At 36.9% G+C, this 21,319-nt stretch overlaps 1 protein-coding gene across 12 annotated transcripts in view; it reads right to left on the reverse strand.

Annotated features, from left to right (window-relative positions):
• Positions 1-21,319, reverse strand: part of CSPP1 (centrosome and spindle pole associated protein 1) — a 62,826-nt gene that overhangs the window by 18,928 nt on the left and 22,579 nt on the right. For 10 of the 12 annotated variants that reach the window (XR_008448426.1, XM_054058071.1, XM_054058072.1 and 7 more), the window contains 13 exons: positions 20,756-20,849; positions 19,741-19,798; positions 16,187-16,359; positions 15,186-15,304; positions 13,556-13,634; positions 13,110-13,230; positions 11,127-11,274; positions 8,179-8,331; positions 5,770-5,882; positions 4,498-4,647; positions 3,122-3,268; positions 2,231-2,335; positions 1,087-1,153 (listed from right to left, as the gene is read on the reverse strand). Coding sequence is in view for 11 of the 12 variants with exons in the window: in XM_054058071.1 (XP_053914046.1) it covers positions 1,087-1,153; positions 2,231-2,335; positions 3,122-3,268; positions 4,498-4,647; positions 5,770-5,882; positions 8,179-8,331; positions 11,127-11,274; positions 13,110-13,230; positions 13,556-13,634; positions 15,186-15,304; positions 16,187-16,359; positions 19,741-19,798; positions 20,756-20,849 (1,527 nt within the window). In the remaining variant the exon portion in view is untranslated. The remainder of the gene's footprint in view (positions 1-1,086; positions 1,154-2,230; positions 2,336-3,121; positions 3,269-4,497; positions 4,648-5,769; positions 5,883-8,178; positions 8,332-11,126; positions 11,275-13,109; positions 13,231-13,555; positions 13,635-15,185; positions 15,305-16,186; positions 16,360-19,740; positions 19,799-20,755; positions 20,850-21,319) is intronic. The other 2 variants (XM_054058082.1, XM_054058079.1) reach the window with 1 other exon arrangement.

Genomic DNA, 21,319 nt, shown 5'->3' on the forward strand with positions numbered 1-21,319 from the left:
CTGGTGACAGGAATGAGGGGGTATCAGAAAGCACAAAACCTCGTTTCTGTTTCCTGACTCAGAAGGGAGATACATGTCTGCCCAGTGCAGACTCTGAAGTGTTCAAGAGTTCTAACTTAATACATATTTTTAGTATGTGCTTATGTTGACTTTCTATGCCTACTTTGTGTCTAAGCTGTTTTTCGTAGACGGGACAGCATTCCTTCACAAGATAAAAGAGTTTCTTAAATTCCTTATTTTCCAAATAACAAGCTTAATAACTTGATGTTTTACTGACTTTCAGTTAGAGTCAAGAGCCCAGCAGGCAAGCAAGTTTTATTAGCTTAAATCCTCAAAAATAAGATTTAATTCCTATGTCTTGATTTCTCTCATGACACATGGTCTGAACCAACAGACTTCAATGAGCTGTATTAAGAATCACACTGCCTTCCACTCAGCGGAAGAGTCCTAACTCCGTAGAATAGACCCACATACTGACAGCTGGGGGTCAACATTTGTAGGTCACCACTTACTGTTACATTCCAGGTGTTGTTTCTTTTATACTTGTAAAAAAAGAATCAGAAGAAAAATTACTGCTTTCCATGCACATGCTGCCTAGATAAATAACATCTGAAGGGCAAGGGCGATTCCTTTCAGCACTTCCAATTTTAAAACAACCAGTGAAAGCCAAGAGGAATGAACAAAGAATTAGGCGGATTAACAAAGGAAAGTAGAATTTAAGAGTTCGGACTGCAGTGCTCTACACATCATTGATCTAATCCATTACTCAGCCAATCCAAACTCTCCCATTTTGCAACGTTGTGGTCACAGGGGCCACCACTGTCCTGACTGAAAGGTCCAGCTATTCCATTATCAGAGTCCTTGCAAAAAAATATTTCCTAATGAAGACACATATTAAACGCATTTCTGTCTTCTATTAATACTTCAGATACACCATACCAAGATACTGATAATACTGAGACAGACAGAACACCAACACAGAAATGCAAACTTTATAAGAACCCCTTTGCAGGCAAGGAAGAGAATTGCAACTGAGAACAATTTCATTGTAATATAAAGTGAGTTTGCAATAAAAATAATACCTACCAAGTGCACGCAATTGATTTCTTCTAGCAGGGACAGGTGGAGAAGGAGGTCTCAGTTGTGGAGGATCCTAGCAATCATATTGAATATGAAATGTTAATATGTTAAAAGAAGAAAATATAGCAGACGTAAGTACATTTTATTTCGTTATTTTATTTCCAATTTACATCAACTACCACTACTACTAGAAGACAGAATAATAACCTTACATGTTGTTAAAGCCCAATTTTTTTTTTAAATCTGATCTTTAAATGCTTAATCCAAATCACCATGCTAATACCAATAACTATTCAGAGATCTGGACAAAGCTATACCAAGTACCGTAAAGACACAGAAATAAACTGACTTTCCTCCAGAGCATTTTAACATTTAGAGAAAGCAAACATTTTAAATAGGTTTCAAAGACTTACTTGAAACATTTTCTGAAACTGTGCTATGTTTTGCCAAATTATCATTTTCATGGCAAATTAACTTCTAAAATTTTTAGCCCAGTTCATACAAAGAGCTGGTAAAAAAACCATTTCCAGTAAAATGTCAGAAACATAGCCTAAAATCGAAATATCATACACAATTACTTCATCTGCTTTTCACAGGAAAATTTCATTTCAAAAAAATTGTCCTAGGGAAGACAAAATCAAATGAAAGAAATGAGTGGTCTCAGAATCACTACTGTAACTCATTTGTCAGGCAAAGAGGAAAGTGAAGTGTATTAGGAGTTACAATCTTTATGTACCTTCAAGAACATAATGGTAGAACAACCATGTCTGTAGCTAGGAATCAACATTAAGCTTCATGCCTGAGCTAAGCTCTTCTCTGAGCGAACACAGTGAGCTTCTAGATGAGACGTAAACCTCGAGACCATCAGACCCTTGGTGAGGGCCTGGACAGAGCATATACATTTAAAAATGAGGTGCTCAGCTCTACAGAAAATGCACATGCAGAAAAAAATTAAGATAGCACACCCCAAAAAAATACTTGGAATACAGTTCCACATTAACTTTCAGAGCCACAAAACTGGCTAATAGAAACCCTGTCTCCAGTTATTTGTGGTATGCTAGTAATAACTGGAAGCATTAAAAACCTGTTAGGATGTAATACACTGTACTGTCTTAAATAAATCAGTAAAAGTTGACTATAAAAATCATACTTGTGTGTAGTAAGATATACGGCTCTCAGCAGAGGGAATCCTGTCTTCTTTTCTTATTGTTTTGTTCTGAAAAGCAGGAATGATGGGAGAAGGCTGCCTTGAAAACTGCAAGGAGGAAAGCAAGACTGAAACCATCATACATTCCTACAGAACCTGAATAAAGTTTTGCTTTGGACAGGAAGAGTTTTGTTAATATTTTTCATTTGACCAAAGAATGCTTTTGCTTATGCTAATCAAATTATTTTTCTATTTAATTGGCTTTCAATTCTTAACTGCATAAAATATTTGCAAGAATTATTTAATATGATTTTTTTTTTTCTGTGGTGCAGTCATTTAAATTTCTGGATAGGTTACATCTTTTTTTTCCCTCCAGACACTCCCATCTTAGAGAAATGCCCATTTTAGAGAAATGCCCATTTTAGAGAAATGCCACATAGAAATTTTTAGAAGAGAAACAGTTATATAATTTACTGAGATTCTGTCATTCTGTCCATCAGAATTCTACGTGATGGACTTCTTACATGATCCTGGCCAAAGGAAAATAATGAAATTACAAAGAACATAATCACTAGAGATGAAAGTCCTCCAGGCCTTTCAGTTATGTAACTTTACTTGTATTTGCAAGCTGCAGAATGCAGCTTGCTCTTATTTATCTTGGTTTTACTATTTCTTTAATGCCAATTTGATCAGCAAGATAGGTTTCAACTGCAGGATGCATTATTTTTCAATCAGCTGTACTCTGCATGCGTTAAACCTACCACAGCTTGATAACCTAAGAGGGTAAAAACACTGAAGGTAGAGGTGTAAGAAATAATGCCATTTCCTTAAAATTTGGCTATTTTCAGAAGTTAGGAGGAAGTATTTGTATCTTAGGAAGTCACTGAAGCTTACCATCTTCCTTTCTTCTTCCATCTTCTCTTTCTCAAAATATTGTCTAAGTTGTTCATCTTGCTTTTCTTCTTTCTCTTTTCTTCTTTTTTCTGCCTCTTTTTTCCTTTCTTCATCTAATCGAATCATTTCTTTATCTTTTAGTCTTCGCTGTTACATCATAAACATTATTAGTACATACAAAAGACTCAACATTATTAAAGTTTTGCTTGAGAAGTTAAAATTATACATGGAAGTGATTGGTAAGACATGAAAAGCTATTTCATTAGGCAGACTTCAAGCATTCAAATCAAAAACTATACCATGCAGACATTAAACACCTGCAGCCCTGGCTCTGCTGACATCATTTAACAAAATTCCTAATAACTAAAATAAACACTAGGTTTGTGGTCCCAGAGCTGCTGCCAGTTCAGGCTCAACTGCAGGAGTCATTTCCAAAAATTCAGATTCAAACAAAACATACTGAAACATACTACGAAAGTGCACTATCCTATGACAATCCTACTGAGAAAATTTTTATTCAATCTCAATTTTAGTCTTGTATCTGTGAAAACAAGGATACCAGTTAGTTTCCCACTCTCTACTACTCAGAAGGCAAGACTCATCCAACTAACCTGCTCATACTAGGAAAGAGAATCTAGGATACAAGCTCACGGTTCTGTCTCAGAAATCTTGAAGTCTTACAACCTGAATTGATCTTTCATAATCGTGCAGGGTAGTGAAAGATTCTCCCATCTCTGATGGCCTTGTGTCCTTCTCCTATAACTATTATGAGATTCTGAATTATGCAAATTAATTCAATTTTCCAAACATGATAAATAAAGTTTTGGAGTTCGAATTAAATCACAAGTTTACCACCACAAAAATTATTCATTAGATTTGCTTGGCATTCTTCCAAAACAAGCAGTATTCTTATCTCAAAGACATATCTTGGCCAATTCAAAAAATGGCTTTATGAATTCTTCCTGTATAGCTACATTCAGAATACAAATAATTCCATGACGGCTAGATTTAAGAGGCTAACAAAAAAAAAAAGATGTGTGTTTGTTTTTTCATTTACCAATTTGACAAATCTTTTCACTGGCCTCACAAACACTTTAATTTAGAAAGTAGAGCACCACTGTCAACTATAAAACCACAGAATTTTTCTTAGAAGAATTAATAGTACTTCTTCAAGTGGGTAGCATTCTATAAAAAGAGAGAAGAATGTGCTAGTTAACATTGAGAATTTCTACCTCTCCTCTAGCTAAAGTAGACCCATTTAAAAACAGAGACCAATACACAAGACACTTCTCAGTTTACCATCTTAATCTAGAGGACAAATATTACAAAGGGTCAGTTTAGGATGTAAAAAAAGTCAAGGTATCAAAATACTACACCTCCTCCTCTTTCTTTCTTTTCTCTTCTTGTTCATCTTCATATGCTTTTTGAATTCTCATCCTCTCTTCAGCTATTCGTTTTTCTTCTTTTTCTTCTTCCAGTCTAAGTTTTTCTCGCTCTGCTTCTTCCCTACGTCTCTTTTCTTCAATCTAGAAAATAAAACAAAGACGTATTCAAGTGTCAATAGCCAGCAATAATGTGATGAATAACGTTTACCATTGTGATCTTCTATGGACTTTTACAGTACCTACTTGCACAACCAAAGACTGTATGGAACAACTGCAGAAATTCCAGGGTAGTCTTACATTTCAGCCTCAGGATTCCTTTTAAATGAGATGATATTTTACTGTTTCTTTTTGGCCACTCTTTACTGAACCAATCTTCATTAAGAACACTGATTATAAATGCTACCAATAAACCGTGAATATTTCCTAAAGCTTACTCTACTCTGGAAGTCCTGGAACAATTCTCGTCTTCGCTGATTAAATTGTGGAAGATGGGAAACCAAAACAAAAATAAGACATAGCAATTATCTTTTTCCTTTCCACAATTATAACGTTTTTGGATACATCACTGACATACTGAGGCCAAAGGTTCACCCATTCTTTATTCTTTTTGGTAGAAAAAAGAACCAACATATATTCCTTCCAATATACACGGAAAAAGCCTTGATCTTTTCAAGAGATCCACATCAAACTATTGTATGACATTCAGGCCCTTTGAAATTACCTAGGATTTTCTTGATACTGATATTTAATTAAACTGACATTTAATTATATACATGCATATATGCAAAGAAATACATACAGAAACCAGTAGAACAATCATGTTTTATATACCTATGAATAAGTAACTGCATTATTATTGTCTTACTGATTAACATTTCATTCTGATGAATACACATTTGTATCATGTATCCTTCCAATGGTGAACATCTGTTTTTCTTACATATTTACGTATGCAAACTTGTACTCTGTGCACTGTTTTAGAGCTCAATACTGTATCTAGAGAGCTGTGCTTAGGAGAAAAAAGACAGAATGAGATTAATGAAGCCAAGTATTAATAGCCTTACTTTTACAGGCTTAGCTTATGTAAGGCAAAAAATCTGAGATGCAATAGCATAGAGCTCTTAGTATACCCCTTGTGTACAGAATTTGGCTATGAATGAATAAGGTCTTTGCTGAGCAGTATCTGATGATTTACTTTTGACTGTAATTTCTCTTTTTTAAAAAAAAAAATTTAACAAGATAATAACTGTTGCATTCATTCACCTGTAGACGAAGAAAGTTCTTGTATGACTCTTGTCGCTTAAGATGCTGTGGAGACGGTGGTTCACCGAATACATTCCCTCGAGCAAAAGGAGAGGTCTGTGCAAATGGAAAACCTAGAGGAAGGGACAAGGGGGCAAAATAAAGTTACAGATAAGAGACACAGCAAATTTAAGAGAATGAGCCAGACTGAGGAAGAGGGAATCGGAGACACTTGTTTCAAAAGGTAGTTTATGACAGCCATAATTCAAGGCTATAGCTGAAAACAACAGCTTTGATTAGAAGTTCTTCCATTGTTCTCTAGAACGCTGGTTTTGAGTTCAGCTCAACTGTTAGTTGGGCAGGTTTTAACTGCTCAATAACATCCAAACCATCTGTATTTTTAGAAAATAACACCTATAAAAGGCATGAATTCCACTGTCCAATCTACAGTTTAATATCTAAAAATGTTACCTGTAAGTTAATTAGAATAACAGAGATTTTACATGTCATAAATTTACTCCTTGCCATTACTCTGATCTAGCAGAGTAGTTCTACACCTTACGGTTATTCACTCTTTAAAAACAAAATATCCTGTCAGAACGAATGTTTAAGTAAAATAGCAATGGATGCTATAGAAAATATAGCCAAAATCTGGCAAATAAAATTCTACCTCAGAAAACTGAATACTGCCAGTATAAGATCCCTCTCATGCTACAAAGTGTCAGGTCTCTTTCAGCTCAACAACTTCCTCCCCTGTACTGGGAGCAACAACACTGGGGAGAAGTTATTGAGTTATTCTCAGCCTTGAATTATGAAAGCATCATAAACATTCAGTCCCAAAAGGTCTAGAAAGGAGAATTAGTTCAGTTACCACACAGAACAGGTTTTGCAGAACAGGATCCCTACAGGAATCAGAGGAGAAAAGAAAGAAGTAAAAATAGAGTAAGTCGTGTTAACTTGTCACCTGCCACATGTTCTTCACTCATGTCTGCTCCAAAGGACAGTGCCTCAAGAATGTGCAAGAGCCACAGCTCCACTGAGCTGAGCTGAACACAACTGTAGCTGCTCTCACGTTTCCCCTTTACCTTTCTCTTTAGGGTGACATAGCACTCAGGTGAGACGAAAGCAGATACATACACTTATTCCTGCAGGAATGACTGCTACACTTATTCCTGCAGGAATTACTGCTACTGCCTAGCTTTACGAGCATGTGCCTCTATAACCAAGTAGTACACTTTGAGGTTAGTACTATTTTTCATTACATAGAATCAATGATTGAATATTTCCAAAATACAACTAACTTTGAACGTGGTTTTTTTAGGATGGATTTATTTCACTCAGGATACATTCCACACAGAAAGTCTGAATAAAGTTTATATACTATTTAAAAGGCATGGACACAAGACAGACAAATTACTGTGGAGTGTATAGAGGAAGGAACTTACTGTGTACCAGCCATTATCCTGAAAGTTCCTCTTTAAGGGGATGGTGTTAGAAAACCAACCAACAAATTATCAGAACCTACACAAAGCCACGTTACTGTGGCTAATGAACCGGAAGGTGCAAGACTATGAAGTTCCCATTGCTGATCTGTACCACCTTCTGATCCAAAAAAAGTGATCTAGCCAGAGGGCTCTTTGCCTTGCCACGCTGCGTTATTGCTTTATTGGCCTCGGCTGTTTCACGGGAGTAGATCCATGCACCAAGTACCACGTAATTCTTTAAACAGAAGTGCAACAGTTCAGACAGGAGAAAGAAAAGCAGCATGTAAGCTGACTTGAGAAGACCACCACGTATCCTGATCCTTGCCCATCCCAGACTGGGGATAGGTCTGGAGTACCACAGTGCTCTCATGTAGATATCTCACAAAACAAAGAGAGAGAGAGAAAGGTGCATTTGTTTTTAAATAGGAAAATAAAATTTTTTAAAAACTAGAACCTGGTAGCAGTGCACAGGGAGATATACATATATATATATATACCTGGTTTACCTATAACTTTTTAGAACCCACTAACCTAGTTACTGTCCCAATTTCATCTTCACTTTCAACATCACTGACCTGCAGACCTTCCTCCTCTTTTATTCCATCTTCTCTCCTACTATGCAGTTGTACTTTAGTGTGTCATTTAAAAGTGAAAAAATATATATGAAGATTTGATTAGATAAAATTGAACCTGGAAAACTAATGTACTGATTCTGACTGTTTAGTGTTAAAATAGTTATTACTTAGCAATACTAACAAGACAGATGAAAATACAGTTTCAGTGCACACAGTGACAGCAACCAAGAAGTTTGGGAAAGAAGCAGGATACTGACTTCACAGGTAGAAAGCGCTATCATAGGACTATTAGAATGAAGCAAAGAAACCAGAGAATTCTGATCACTACAACCTATTAATAATTAGAGCTGTAATAGAGTATTCTTAAAAACCTGCTATTTTATTTGTAGATGCTTCTGTGTTCTCAGGTCTCGGGGAGGCCAAATTTAGGTCAACAGATAGAAGACCTCCTTTATCTTCATATAGTCTTGCCTCTGGATTACGAAATGTACCTTCATTTTGCTTGTGCATCATATTCAAATCCGCTAAAGGAAAGGGGAAATAACTGTTTATCATGTTTCATTCTCACAAAAGGCACGTTGACCCTAGATTCTCAAAAATACAGGTATTTTTGCACAGACTCCACTTTTTCCTGGGTATACTAACCATGGGAACAAAATATTTTTGCAAATACAAGAATTTAGAAACTACGGGTATAATATTATTCAGTGGGAAATCACAGATTGAAAGATATATTTTGTTGGTTTTCTTTTGCCAGGAGTGATTCTTCACAGCAATGATTCCCCGTTCTCCCGCACCCAAAAATCCTATGAAATGGAAAGATAAAGAGCTCAAAGAAAAAAAAAAAAAAAAGACTGACAGGTCTGTGTTGACAAGTATGTATTTAGAAACCATCCCTTCTTCTGTTCCCTTAAAGTTGCAAAAATACTTTTCAGTTTAGTACTGTTTTTTTTAAGTACTGAATCTCTATTTGATTACTATTAAGGGTGATAACAACAAAGAATCATCAAAGTGCATTTTGGTTATCATGTCTTCAGTGATAATGCAGGTGCAGATTTCTGTATGTAAGCAAAACAATGTCATAAAACATTTTCACCAACGTTTACATGGTGCTTCTCCATTACCACAAAAATCCCATTCAAAGATGTTAATTTCAGCTCATTAATTAATTTTGAAGTGTTCACCATACTACACCTAGAATCTTCATTTCAATACAAAAAAGTCTACATATGTTTCAGATTATTCTAACTAGCATTTCTGATAACTATGAATCACTGCAGTCATTTAAGCACACAGATTCCAAGAACTTTAAATTACAGCCCTCTCTGTAAAGCAGCCTTTGCATACATTGGAGTCTCACAAGCTATTTACAGACATAGTCAAGAGGATAAAAAGACAAGTCATGCTGCATAAAAAAGAGATATGGCATAAAAAGCATGTTCTGTTTCATGACATTTGCCTTATAACCTATCCATCACGCTGCTAAACTATGGTGGGAAAATATAACTACATATGTAATTCAGGAAAACAGGCTAAGAAGCTCCTTCCTCTTGGTTCCTCATTTACAGACACAAGCTTCTCAAGAGATACATAAAGAGCTCAGGTTAATGTAAGCGACCTACGCTTACCTGTGACCCACTCTACTCACACTATTACAAACCCAAGAGAAAGAAGCCAGACGCTCAAATGCAGAGCCTGAAGTTGGACAGTGTGAGCACCTCTATCCACTCTGGGCATAAACATAAGCTTGGATACTCAACACAAGCTTCTGAACTTATTATTTGCGCACATGATCTTTAAAAAGCATTTAAGCTTTACTTCCTGCCATCAAACGAGACAGTGAATACAGCCATATGTTGGTCAAGTTTCATAAAACTAATTATTTACATATGAACCGTTATTCAGTAAGTGTTAAATGCTTTGAAAAGTCTCATTTTGTTACTAGAAGATGTATTTTAAAATTCAAATCAGAATTCACCATCATAGGTGAATTCTTCCCCTCAGGGAAGAGTAACTGACATCATTTCCCTGGATTTGTGCAAAGCTTCTAACACTGTCCTGAACGACATCCTCGTCTCTAAAATTAAGAGACATGGATTTGATGGATGGACCACTCAGTGAATAAGGAACTGGCTGCATGGTTGCACTCAGTTCTGAGCTAAGGTCAATGGTTCGATGTCCAAGTGGAGGCCAGCAACAAGTGGAATTTCTCAGGAGTCAGTATGGGGCCCAGCAATGTTTAACATCTTCGTCAGCGACATGGACAGTGGAATTGAATGCAGCCTCAGCAAGTTTGCCAATGACATCAAGCTGCGTGGTGTGGTCAACATTCTGGAGGGAAGTGATGCCATCCAGAGGGACCTCAAAAGGCTTGAGAGGTGAAGCCATGCAAAACTCATGAAGTTCAATGAGGCCAAGTGCAAGGTCCTGCACCCGGGTTGGGGCAATCCCAAGCACAAACACAGGCTGAGTGGAGAACAGATTGAGAGAAGGACTTGGGGTGGTGGTTGATGAACTCAACATGAGCCAGCAATGTGTGCCTGCAGCCCAGAAAGCCAACTGTATCCTGAGCTGTATCAAAAGAAGCATGACCAGCAGGGCGAGGGAGGTGATTCTCCCCCTCTACTCCACTCCCATGAGACCTCACCTGGAATACCGATTCGGCTCTAGGACCCCAAACATAAAGACATGGGCCTGTTGGAGCAGGTCCAGAGGATGGTCACAAAGATGATCAGAGAGCTGGAGCACCTCTACTAAGAGGACAGGCTGAAAGAGTTGGGCTTGTTCAACCTGGAGAAGAGAAGGCTCCAGGGAGATCTTACAGCGGCCTTCCAGTACCTGGAGGGGGCTACAGGAAAGATGGAAAGGGACTTTTAACAGAGGAGTGTACTGACAGAACAAGTGACAATGGCTTTAAAAAGAAAATGGCTTTAAAAATGGGAGATTCAGATTAGACATAAAAAAGAATTTTTTTACTGTGAGGGTTGAACAGGTTGCCCGGAGAAGTTGGGGACAACCCATCCCTGGAAGTGTTCAAGGACAGACTAGATGCAGCTTTGAGCAACGTGGTCTAGTGGAAGATGTCCCTGCCCATGGCAGCAGGGATGGAGCTAAGTAATCTTTAAGGTCCCTTCCAACCCAAACCATTCTGTGTATCTATGCATCTGCCTGAAAAAAGTATTTTTGTTTGTCAATAAAGGGCTTCCAGTGTAGGTATAACATATCTGAATAAAAAGAAACAGCATATCTGAATAGAGCCTTCACAAGAGCAAGAAAACATTGATCTGAAAAAGACAAACCATAATTTTGGCAAACGTACTTATCAGATTTCCTTTTGCATCTCTGAGAGGAGCGCCACCACCACCTTTTCCCCAGGGGTTGTAATTCCTCATTTCTGCTTCTAACTTGGCTTCATAGCGTTCCTTCTCCTCTCTCTCTTGCCTGCGTTGTTCCTCTCTCTCTCTTATCTGAAACCAAAAAAAGCAGTCAGATGCATGAAAACATCATATTAAATATAATTCTAATAAAATATTAATGGAGGAAGCTGGGTGCTATCATTACCCATTCCCCCCATCAATATCAAGCAAACTGCAAACATTTCACTGCCTATACTGCAGTGCATTGAATACTACTGCCAAAATGTACACATACAGTTGCGCATAACCCCAGAAAAACATACAGATACACACTAAAAGACTTCCAAGTTCCCGAAACATTCACATCAGACGCTTGTATTAGATCAAAAGTCTCATATCCCTTGACCTTCTGATACAAAAATTTATACTGTCTGAAAAGTGAACAGGCAATATTACAATACTACAGCACTTTCTTTTCTCAACCCAGTATGTGTTGTTTAATGAAAAATTAGACTAGAGATGACCTGATATAAAGAGACTCTTAATAATAAATGCCTTGGAAGGATGCTACACATTTCTACAACCGTTCATGAAACAGTCTTCTGCAGTAATATGTAATGATGTATGCAAATAACACAGAACTACTCACATCTTCCTTTTCTTCAAAATCAGGTTATGTTTACATAACTAAGTCTCTTAATAATTTAATGCAGCATTCATAAAGAGAATAGCTGTTTTAAAAAGCCCAACTTCTTTTCAAAGCTTTTAAAATATTCGCTGCTGTTTATGTAGCTGAAATATATTAATGTATTTTTCTTAACTTCATTTCTTCTGTGCCTTAGGTAAATGTTTCTCTTTAACAAGTAGTCAGACAGTTTTGCGAGAGATGCATTAAGGCAGAGATCCATCTGGCCCCTTTGACTGTTTACCAAAACGGTCAGTCAGGTTTGTCCACAGGCAAAAAAAGCAAAATGTATTTTGTTTGCTTTCAACTATAAGCAACGTAATAACTTTAAAAGGCTGTATCATGTCATGTTTATCAGATTTTTACGTCAACTTGTGCAGTCTCTCATACAGCCAAGATAAAACTTACTACTTAAGATTATAGTGCGAAAATGCCTTCAGAGAAGCCTAAGTGCAATATCAGATGGTGTTCCTAAATGTTTATTTTACTGTTAACTTGACCTTGATTGGCAGCCTCTCCTTTATCCCTATGCACAATCATAATTAGAACTGGAATACTTTCTATAGCAGTTATTTACCTCCACTGAGGAAATACATAATGAACAACAAGATAAGAAAACGTGACATTGAACTGGGTTCTAGCAAAATCTCTTCTGAAACAAAGTGTCTTATCATGGTCAAATATATTTTATAAATACAAACTCCCACAAGGTGCAGCAGCAAAAGGCCACCAAAATGAGTAGGAGAGTCAAGAAACGCGTCTAGTCTATCAACAAGGAAGTTGAAAAAAGAAAGGAAACAGCTTACAAATACACTGGAAGTAAACATTAGTGAAGCTTTTGATTTAGTATCCAAATGATCATGAAGAAGTTATTGCTATAATTATAAGGAGCACTCTAATTTCAATAATGCTCAAATACAATCTCTCAATGGGAACATCAGAACAATTAAACTCACTGCTTCTAAGATGCAGGTTCTTATGCTTACGAAAATAATTACATAGAATTCCATGCCTGGAACTAACCTGTTTGGGGTCAGCTTTCACACTCTCTCTGCCCCTGACAAAAAAATTGAAGAGCTTACTGTCCACCTGAGGAGCTAAAATGAGCTAAAGTGGGGTCAGAGGAATGGGAGGAAAGGAGTGATGAAAAGAGGAAGAGTTAAGAAAGTCTTTTACTTGTAAAATAAATTATAATCTTTGAAAGAGTACCAAAAAAAAAGTTAAAAAAAAAGAAAGTGTCAGAAGCTTTATCACTCAGTACCTGCTGTTGTAATTCTTGTTGATAAGACAATGTTGCCTCTTTGGAAGGCTTTGTCTTTTCTTCAGAAAATACACCTACGCTTCCTTGTCTGTCTCCTGTATTCCTTTGTCCAATGTTACTTCTGAAATAGAAAATCACACATATGAAAGGAAAACATCATAGGGTCCAAGACAGGGGAAATAAAAATAAAATCCCTGCCTGAAACATTTAAGAGTGTTGTTTTCCACAGCCTGACCGTTTATAATCTCAAATAGTTTCATAAATCCATATAAAAACAGGAGTTTGCTGAATTATTGTTTAGATAGAAACTCTTAATTAGAAGTTCAAAGAATCGTCTAACACTTTATTTCAGAGGCATATCCATTGTCAGCAAAACACTCCCAACATGAGAAGCACATCAATACAGGAAAATACAAACAAAGAATACAAATACAGATAATACTTACACAGATTGCTCTGCTGGGGCTTGGCCTAAAGGTTGATCGAGATTAGGTGTGGGCTGCATTCCCATCATACCTGTACCATCTAAACAGCAAAAAACATTACAATTTTAAATTTTAAATGCTCAAATATAAACATTTACCATTACTTAAAGAATAGAACTCACTGTTCAAACTCTTGTGACTGCAGAAGTACAAACAAGACTCTCAACTTCTATAACAAACTTAGCTAATCCTTAATGCCCACTAAAGCAAGCAACACAACGCCAAGGTACAAATCTATTTCTTAAATACAACTAAATCCCTTTAAAATTTACAAATTTCTTCATTAACATATTCTACAATGAAATAATAAAAAGAAATAACTCGCTTAATGTGACATTCGTCTTCCTTCGCGCTTTCCACATATATCCTCTCTTGCAAGTAGAGCCCCACTGCTCTTGCAGAAATGCAGAACATTTGGCATCCATACTCTTACTGAAATAGGACTTGCAGCACTCGGCCACAGCAGAGCTTGAGACTACCCCACAAATTATTGCTTGTGTTCAAGACAGTAAGAGATGCATCTCTTGAACAATTTCACACTTTCAAACTTTAAGCAGTAGCAATATTCCACCTTTAAAACAACCTAATTCTCATACGTGAATTTTAAGTATTAGTTCTTTCATACTATAAACTGCAAACCATTTTACCTTAGACACTGTATTGATACAAGGCTAAAAAAAAAAAAACGAAAAAATAAAACACACAAAAAACCCACCCACAGCAAACACTCTCCTTCTTCTTCTGTGAGTTAAAAACTGTGGTCTGAAAATAAGACTACTAAGAAAAGGTAAAAATGGTGCCCAGAACAACAACAACAACAGCACAGAAAGAACTTCCAAAAAAACCAAACCCCACCACACCTTTCTCAAACTATGAGCTATCAATCTCAAACCATAAGCTATCTCATTCCCAGGTAGGGAGAAAATTACACTGGAAAACACAAAAAAAGTCTAAAAAAACATTTGCTCTTAAATCTCTAGTATTCCTGAAATTCCCCAGTGGGTAAATATCTCATACAAATCCACCAGTAAAACACCTATTACTGTAAGGGCTTTTCTCTCTTTTATTTTAATTTTTCTATGAAGGTAGGAGAACAACTTTTTTAAAGTATTTCTGGGTTTTGCCCATACAAAAAGCAAAACACTCAAAAAAAAACCCCAAAAAACCGACAGACCAAACACCACACAATCCAGAACCCACACACATTCCTAAAAAGGAGTTCTTAGAAAGTTCAATTACTTCATACAGTTCTTTTAAATATATTTTAAATTCTATCTGAAATTGTTAGAAAATAATGTTTTTCTTATTAAAACGATAAAGAAAATTATCTGTGAGGAGTAATGGCTAAGTAGCTGAGATCAGAGCTCGTTCAAGTGATGAACAAGATTTCTGAAAGCCACAGCCTCCCTTGAAATTGGAGAAAACAATTTCATTCAAAACCAGTACTGAAAAAAGCCTATTTTTCATTCAGTACACAATTAAGAAATAGGTTTAAATTGCTGTTACTAGTTCTACATTAGTCATCATTTAACGAGATTAAAAGTAGTCATCTGAATCACGTTAGTGACCAATCCACCTGAAAGCAACTTACAATATGCAAGACTGGGATCCAAAGGATTCCTAACTCCATAAAAGTAATACGCATCATCATAAGGTGTTCTGTAGTTCTCTACCAAAGCTGGCGGTGGTGGTGGAGGCATCGGTGCAAGCCTTAAAGAAAAAAGGAACACTTTTTTTGTTTTGTAGTACAAATAAAAAGAAATATCATCAAACGAAGAAATTCTTAAAAAAAGAGAGAATTCACTATGGGAAAACTCCATATTTAGCTCAGCCCAAGACCTCAAATTAGTGCCATGCAGAAACAAGATACAATAAGCCTCAGTAAGGAATTAACCCTCCCTTGGGGAGCAGTACATGAACCCACACTATTCCAGAGATCTGAGAACATAAAACACACTTTCATTAAAGGGTTCAATTAATGATACTTACTGGTTACATCAGTAACAGTAAATAAAACTAGCCAAGGATTAGTAACCGGACAAAGGGCAAGTGGCACAGCACAGCTTCAGCCACATGCCCAAAGCTCCTTCTCACTCCCAACCCAGTTTAGTCTCAACCACAGTGTCTAGTGGAAGCTATCCTCCCTTAGGCTGCATTCCTGAGCTTAGCCCTGGGAGATGACTTAATTGATACGGATCAAACTCATGCTACACCAGCATTCTCACAATACAGACACTGCTGGGCACGTCCCCAGGCACGCTAGCAGTGTGGTTCAATATTGCAGACGTGGACATCATTTCTACAGCACGACCCTTATTGTATGCAAGCATCCACTGAGAGCTGCATTCACAGATAACCCAGCCTCCCTATATTTTTCAAAATAAACTGTGACCAGATAGGCATTAAAATATTTTTTCAGTGCAAAGTAGTCTTTTCTGTTCATTTTTTGTTAAATGCCAAAATGTTATTTTTATCTGCATTACTTCCTAGGAGAAGGATCAATAGCATCACTGAGCTGTGTCTTTCTAAGCAGAAATAACATCTTGAACACCAAGCTTATTTAACACGCAAAATGAATGTGGAGTGAAGCACCTCGGCGCTGCTATTTCACCAAGAGTGCTCGCCAGTCCCCTGTGGAAATCTTCATTCACTGGAGAGGCTGAAGGGACGGGCACTGGAGTTTGGAAAGCCACTCGAGGCCTTTCAGGAGGTACTTTCTCTTCAGAAGCTCTCGCTGTCAAGCCGAACTGCTTCAACCTATCTGGCTGAAGGAGAAAGAACACAAAATAGAAAGAAGAAAGAAAAAAAGCAGTTACTTTGACACTACTAGGAAATTCTCTGAACCTCTAGTTAGGCTGTGTTAATACCTCACTGGGTTCCAACCAGCCGTTCAAATTTCTAGCAATTGCACTTTCTTCTCCCAAGGCATTACTGGAAATCTAATACTACAAGGAAATCCAGCATGCTTATCACTGATTTACAGAACCCAGCCTCTATGGCAGGCTTCAGGAAGCGCATGGTTCTACTTATTATGCTGGGGGAAAAAAGCATTTACACAGTTGTCCATAGTTGGTTTTCTACAGCCACCAGTTTCCTACACTGACAGCATTCTCATATTATGCACAGGAAAAGTTTCTAAAACACAACCTCTACCCTCCAAAAACTAAAAGAGCTCATAGTCAGTAAGAAGAAGAACAAACACACTGAGACTTTTTCCAATAAACATTTCCTTGCAATATTATCTCATTTTTTTTCATTCATTTGATTGCATTAGCTTTTACAACAACCATTATAGAATTTTGTGGGTTTGGTTTTTTTTTTAAATAAAAGTATCAAATGTTTATTGATATCTGACAGCCTCAGGAGAAAGTTATGGACAACATGCAAGTAACACAAAGGCATGCAATCAGTTAGTTTCAGAACCATCCTATCACACCCAGAAAGCCCTTACATCAGCTATACCCATAAATATTTTAATGTTTCTTTAAATGAGTCAATATAATAGAAGACCAGAAAAAAATCATACATTGTATAAGTAAAACAGATTTTTTTTTCTGAATTTTCTGGTCTTAACGTTGTAGTGCTTCAATTAACATGCATTCAGAGAAAGGAATACCAGTAACCAGCTAAACATTAAATATCTAACCATATACCCTACTATATGGAAGTACATCAGCAAAATATTAAATCTTTACCTCCTCATCACTTAGCTGCAAGACAGTACACACAAGGCAGTTAGTACTCACCAATCATCAACTACAGCATTAAAATTCTTAAAATCTACTAGAATTTAATATTTCTTTATAATATTTAACTTTGAATTTCTAGATGTGAATACAAAATTAGATAATAGGTACAAGCTACAGCAATAGAAACTATAGAGCAGTCTATAGGCTTTTGTTTTAACTTGTCTTTTCAAATTCAGTGTCTCGAGCGCAACATTTAAACCAGCCTTTCTCACAAACAAGTCTGATGTGAACGGTTCGCAAAGTGCCCCAGATTTCAGCTATGTAGCTCATTTCAGATGTGACTATGGTGCCCCATTCATCCTGGAGATTGTTTTCTTCTAAACAAGCAGTACACACAAAGTACATTTATAGATTCTTAATCAGGCATTGCTATTTAACCAACCTGTAATTAATCAACAAATCCACCTAATAAGAATCCCCCCCCTCGAGAGGCAATTTAAAGCTAACAGCAACTGCTGCTTAATGAATGCAGCAGTTCTACTTAATTGAAGGCTTTCAGCTAAATTAATGGTTTTAAAACACTATACATGCCCTGGACTTGCTCTGGATATAATTTTGTTCCTACAGCAGGCATTTTTCAGTCTCTGAGATGCGTACGATATATAGAGTGCTTTGGCACAGCATGCTCCTGCCCAGTCGGCTTTGATTAGACAAAACTGTTTACACTGACCTTACAGCCTGCTGTGCCAAAAGAGCCAGCATTCTCTGCTTGGTTTTTCCTCTGTTCCTGCTGGCTCCCAGCTGTACACTCCAGCCCTCTCCCTTTCACCATCTGAATCCCCAATTAGCCAACTGACCCCTCTAAGCCAACTAAAGCAGAAAAAAAAAAGATTCAGATATTTGCCAGCTAATCAAGATGAATCCTTTCACAAAAGCGATCAAAGAAGCACCACAGATACTTGAGGAAGAGAGGGCAGGAACACAGAGCCACAACACTTGTCAGTGTTCTCCCTCTCCATTTAGGAGTAAGACTTTTCATTTGGCTTCACTGCTTAACTGCAAGCATTCTCAGTGTCCTGCCTCACATGCTGACTAACAGTATCTCACAGCTTCATTTTCTAGAAAATAAGGGCTCCGTTCATCCCTGCTAAACTCTCCAGAAATGGCACAAGTTTTTTGAGTTATAGCCTCCTCCAAAAAAACCAGCACAAGTGATAATTTAAACTGGTAACCAGCTGCATTAATAACTAATTTTCTTCTTGCTTGAGAAAGTTACATATCCTGCTTCTCCAAGAGAAGATCACTACTGCACCCAAGTTGAGCACTTGGCGAACCCACATGCAAACTGTATTAGTTCTTTGACAAGCAGTCTCCTACTAACGTTACTAGTGCTGGCAATCTACACCTTCATATATGCTAATCAAAATTCTTAGTACAATAATGACCTTAGTAAGGAAGTGAAGACAGTAACTCTGCATTGAGTCTTACAAGCAACACAATATTAAACATCTTACTTTTTTTCTCCCAAGAATGTTTGATAACTTCTGTGAAAATCCTATAAAAAAACCTGTAATCTTGAACAGTACATTTGATAGTTAAAAAAATAATTACAAATTTGAAAGCAAAAATTGCTAGAACGCGATCAACTCAGCTGCAAAAGAACCAGACTTTTTTTTCAACTGAAAAAGAGCAATACTTTCTGCAGCATACTTTACACTCCCAAAAAAGGTTACTAAGCTGTACATGTACAGGCTATGACTAGACACTAGACACCATGTATTCTTTCCATGATAGAATGAAAAGTATGAAAGTATTCAACAGATGGGATTGGTTAGCCTAGAGAATATGAGGCTGAGGGGAGACCTTATCACTCTCAACAGCTACCTGAATGGAGGTTGTAGAGAGGTGGGTGTTGGTCTCTTCGCCCAAGTGACAGGTGATAGGACGAGAGGGAATGGCCTCAAATTGGGTCAGGGAAGGTTCAGATTGGACATCAGGAAAAATTTCTTCACTGAAAGGGTTATCAAGAACTGGCAGAGACTGCCCAAGGAGGTGGTTGAGTCACCATCCCTGGAGGTATTTAAAAGACAGGTAGATGAAGTGGTTGGGTATATGATTTAGTAGTAGACAAGTATGGTTGGACTCGATGATCTCAAAGACCTTTTCCAGCCTAGGGATTCTATGATTCTTTTCTGCCTGTACAAAATTTCCACATGGCCACAGCAAAAGAAAATGTTTGATAACTTCTGTGAAAATGTTTTCCTCTTAACCTGAAAGCATGGGTAATGAGTTACAGTCTTATCATCCTTGGCTTCAATTTTATTCTGTGCTAATGCATAGAAAAAAAACACATTTATGACTCTATAAAAACCCTACAGAGTTCTGTGACTGAGCAATCACGGTGTACATGTAATAAAAAAAAGTCTATATAGGTTAAAGAAAATCCAAGTTCCTTGCCTTCTTTTCTGGGTCTCGAGCTCCAGAAGCAGCAACTGAAAGCTCAAGTTCCTTCTCACTGTTTTTGTTTTTTAAAAAAAAAGAAAAGAATAAAATCAGAAGCAGTAACAACTATACTCATTCTTTCAAACCACAAAACTTACAACACTGTAGTTAACTCTGAAAATATAGGATAACAGAAGACATTACTTCTTCTGGATTCAGAGAAGAAGGATATTGCATATTATTTGTGAATAAACAGAACTCTCAAGAGGTATCTGGCTATCATCTATTCCACCTAATAAAAATCCAACTACCATAAAAGGACAAGTCACCACACATTTTTACTACAACCTTTCAGGATATTTCTTAAAAAATGATCTTTATACATATTACTGCAAGAAGTTTATAACAAAACATACTGAAATGAATTATTCAAATGCACAGCAACAAGTACTACATTGTAATTTCATGGCTCAGGCTTGCTCGGCACATATAATTTTTCACCAGAGTGAAACCGTCAATAGTAACATTTTTAATTCCTTATCCTTTCACTAATTATCACTGTATGCCTTTAAGTATCCATACTATCATTTAGCAGGCAGCTACTAATAGGTAAGCAAGAAATTTATATTTTATTCTTCTATATAAGCCAGACAGTCTAATGGTCTGGAAGTGAAAGTTTACTTTCCTAAACTGGAGGGCAAAACAAGACTTACTCTCAGCTTTGCACTGTAAATGGACACTCCTTTTCCAGCAAAAAAAAATAACTTCAGTTAGATCTTTCTTACCACTGAGAACCTAAAAATAATTTCTTAAAAATTAAAGAAATATATTTTTTCCTTTGTTCCATTGGAAGCTGGTGAATTTGTTTATCAGAAACTAAAGCTCCTATGCCAATGAGTTTAACTGGATGCAATATTACCTAGCTAGCTGGAATTCCTTAATTATGACAATTATTCTTACCACACTGAATTAATGAAATTCCTTTAAATTACAGCCCTTGGCTTTTAAAAATATAGTAACTTTCCATTACCGTCTCTTATTTCGCTGTTGCTCAGCCATCTGTTCTATCAGTTCTTGCCTGTATTTCTCTTTTTTCCTTTGGAGAAGTTCTCGGTCTTGACCACCTAATGGAAATGGAAACACATTTGCATAGATGCTTCCCAACACAGACAAAAGGTACCAGACAAAAACATCACATTCAGTCTACTTAAATCATGAAACACAGCAGAGTACGCAGTCTGGGAAAATGCATAAGAACACTGGATCTTTACTGACTAAAAACCAATATATCTAATTTTAATACACAGTTTCTTTGAAGTACGATAATCAAAGCTACTAAAATTTTCTTGTACAGTCAGGAAGCTACATATTCCAAAGCTTCGTGATACAACAGCAACTAAAAAAAGTTACTTAAATTGCATACTTTCTTTTCCTAATGCTCAACTAAGCAAGATATACTACGGCACTCCAAAATTGTGAGGCGCTGCCTTAATAAAAACCAAAAGTTAAGGCAGAAAGGAATCAAACCCACAGGGAGGAAAGCACATCGCTCCACTTTTAGGAAGGTTCCCATTACTACTAAAATTTAGCAAAG

Source organism: Cuculus canorus, chromosome 2 (assembly GCF_017976375.1).
Source record: "Cuculus canorus isolate bCucCan1 chromosome 2, bCucCan1.pri, whole genome shotgun sequence".
NCBI classification, from domain to species: domain Eukaryota; kingdom Metazoa; phylum Chordata; class Aves; order Cuculiformes; family Cuculidae; genus Cuculus; species Cuculus canorus.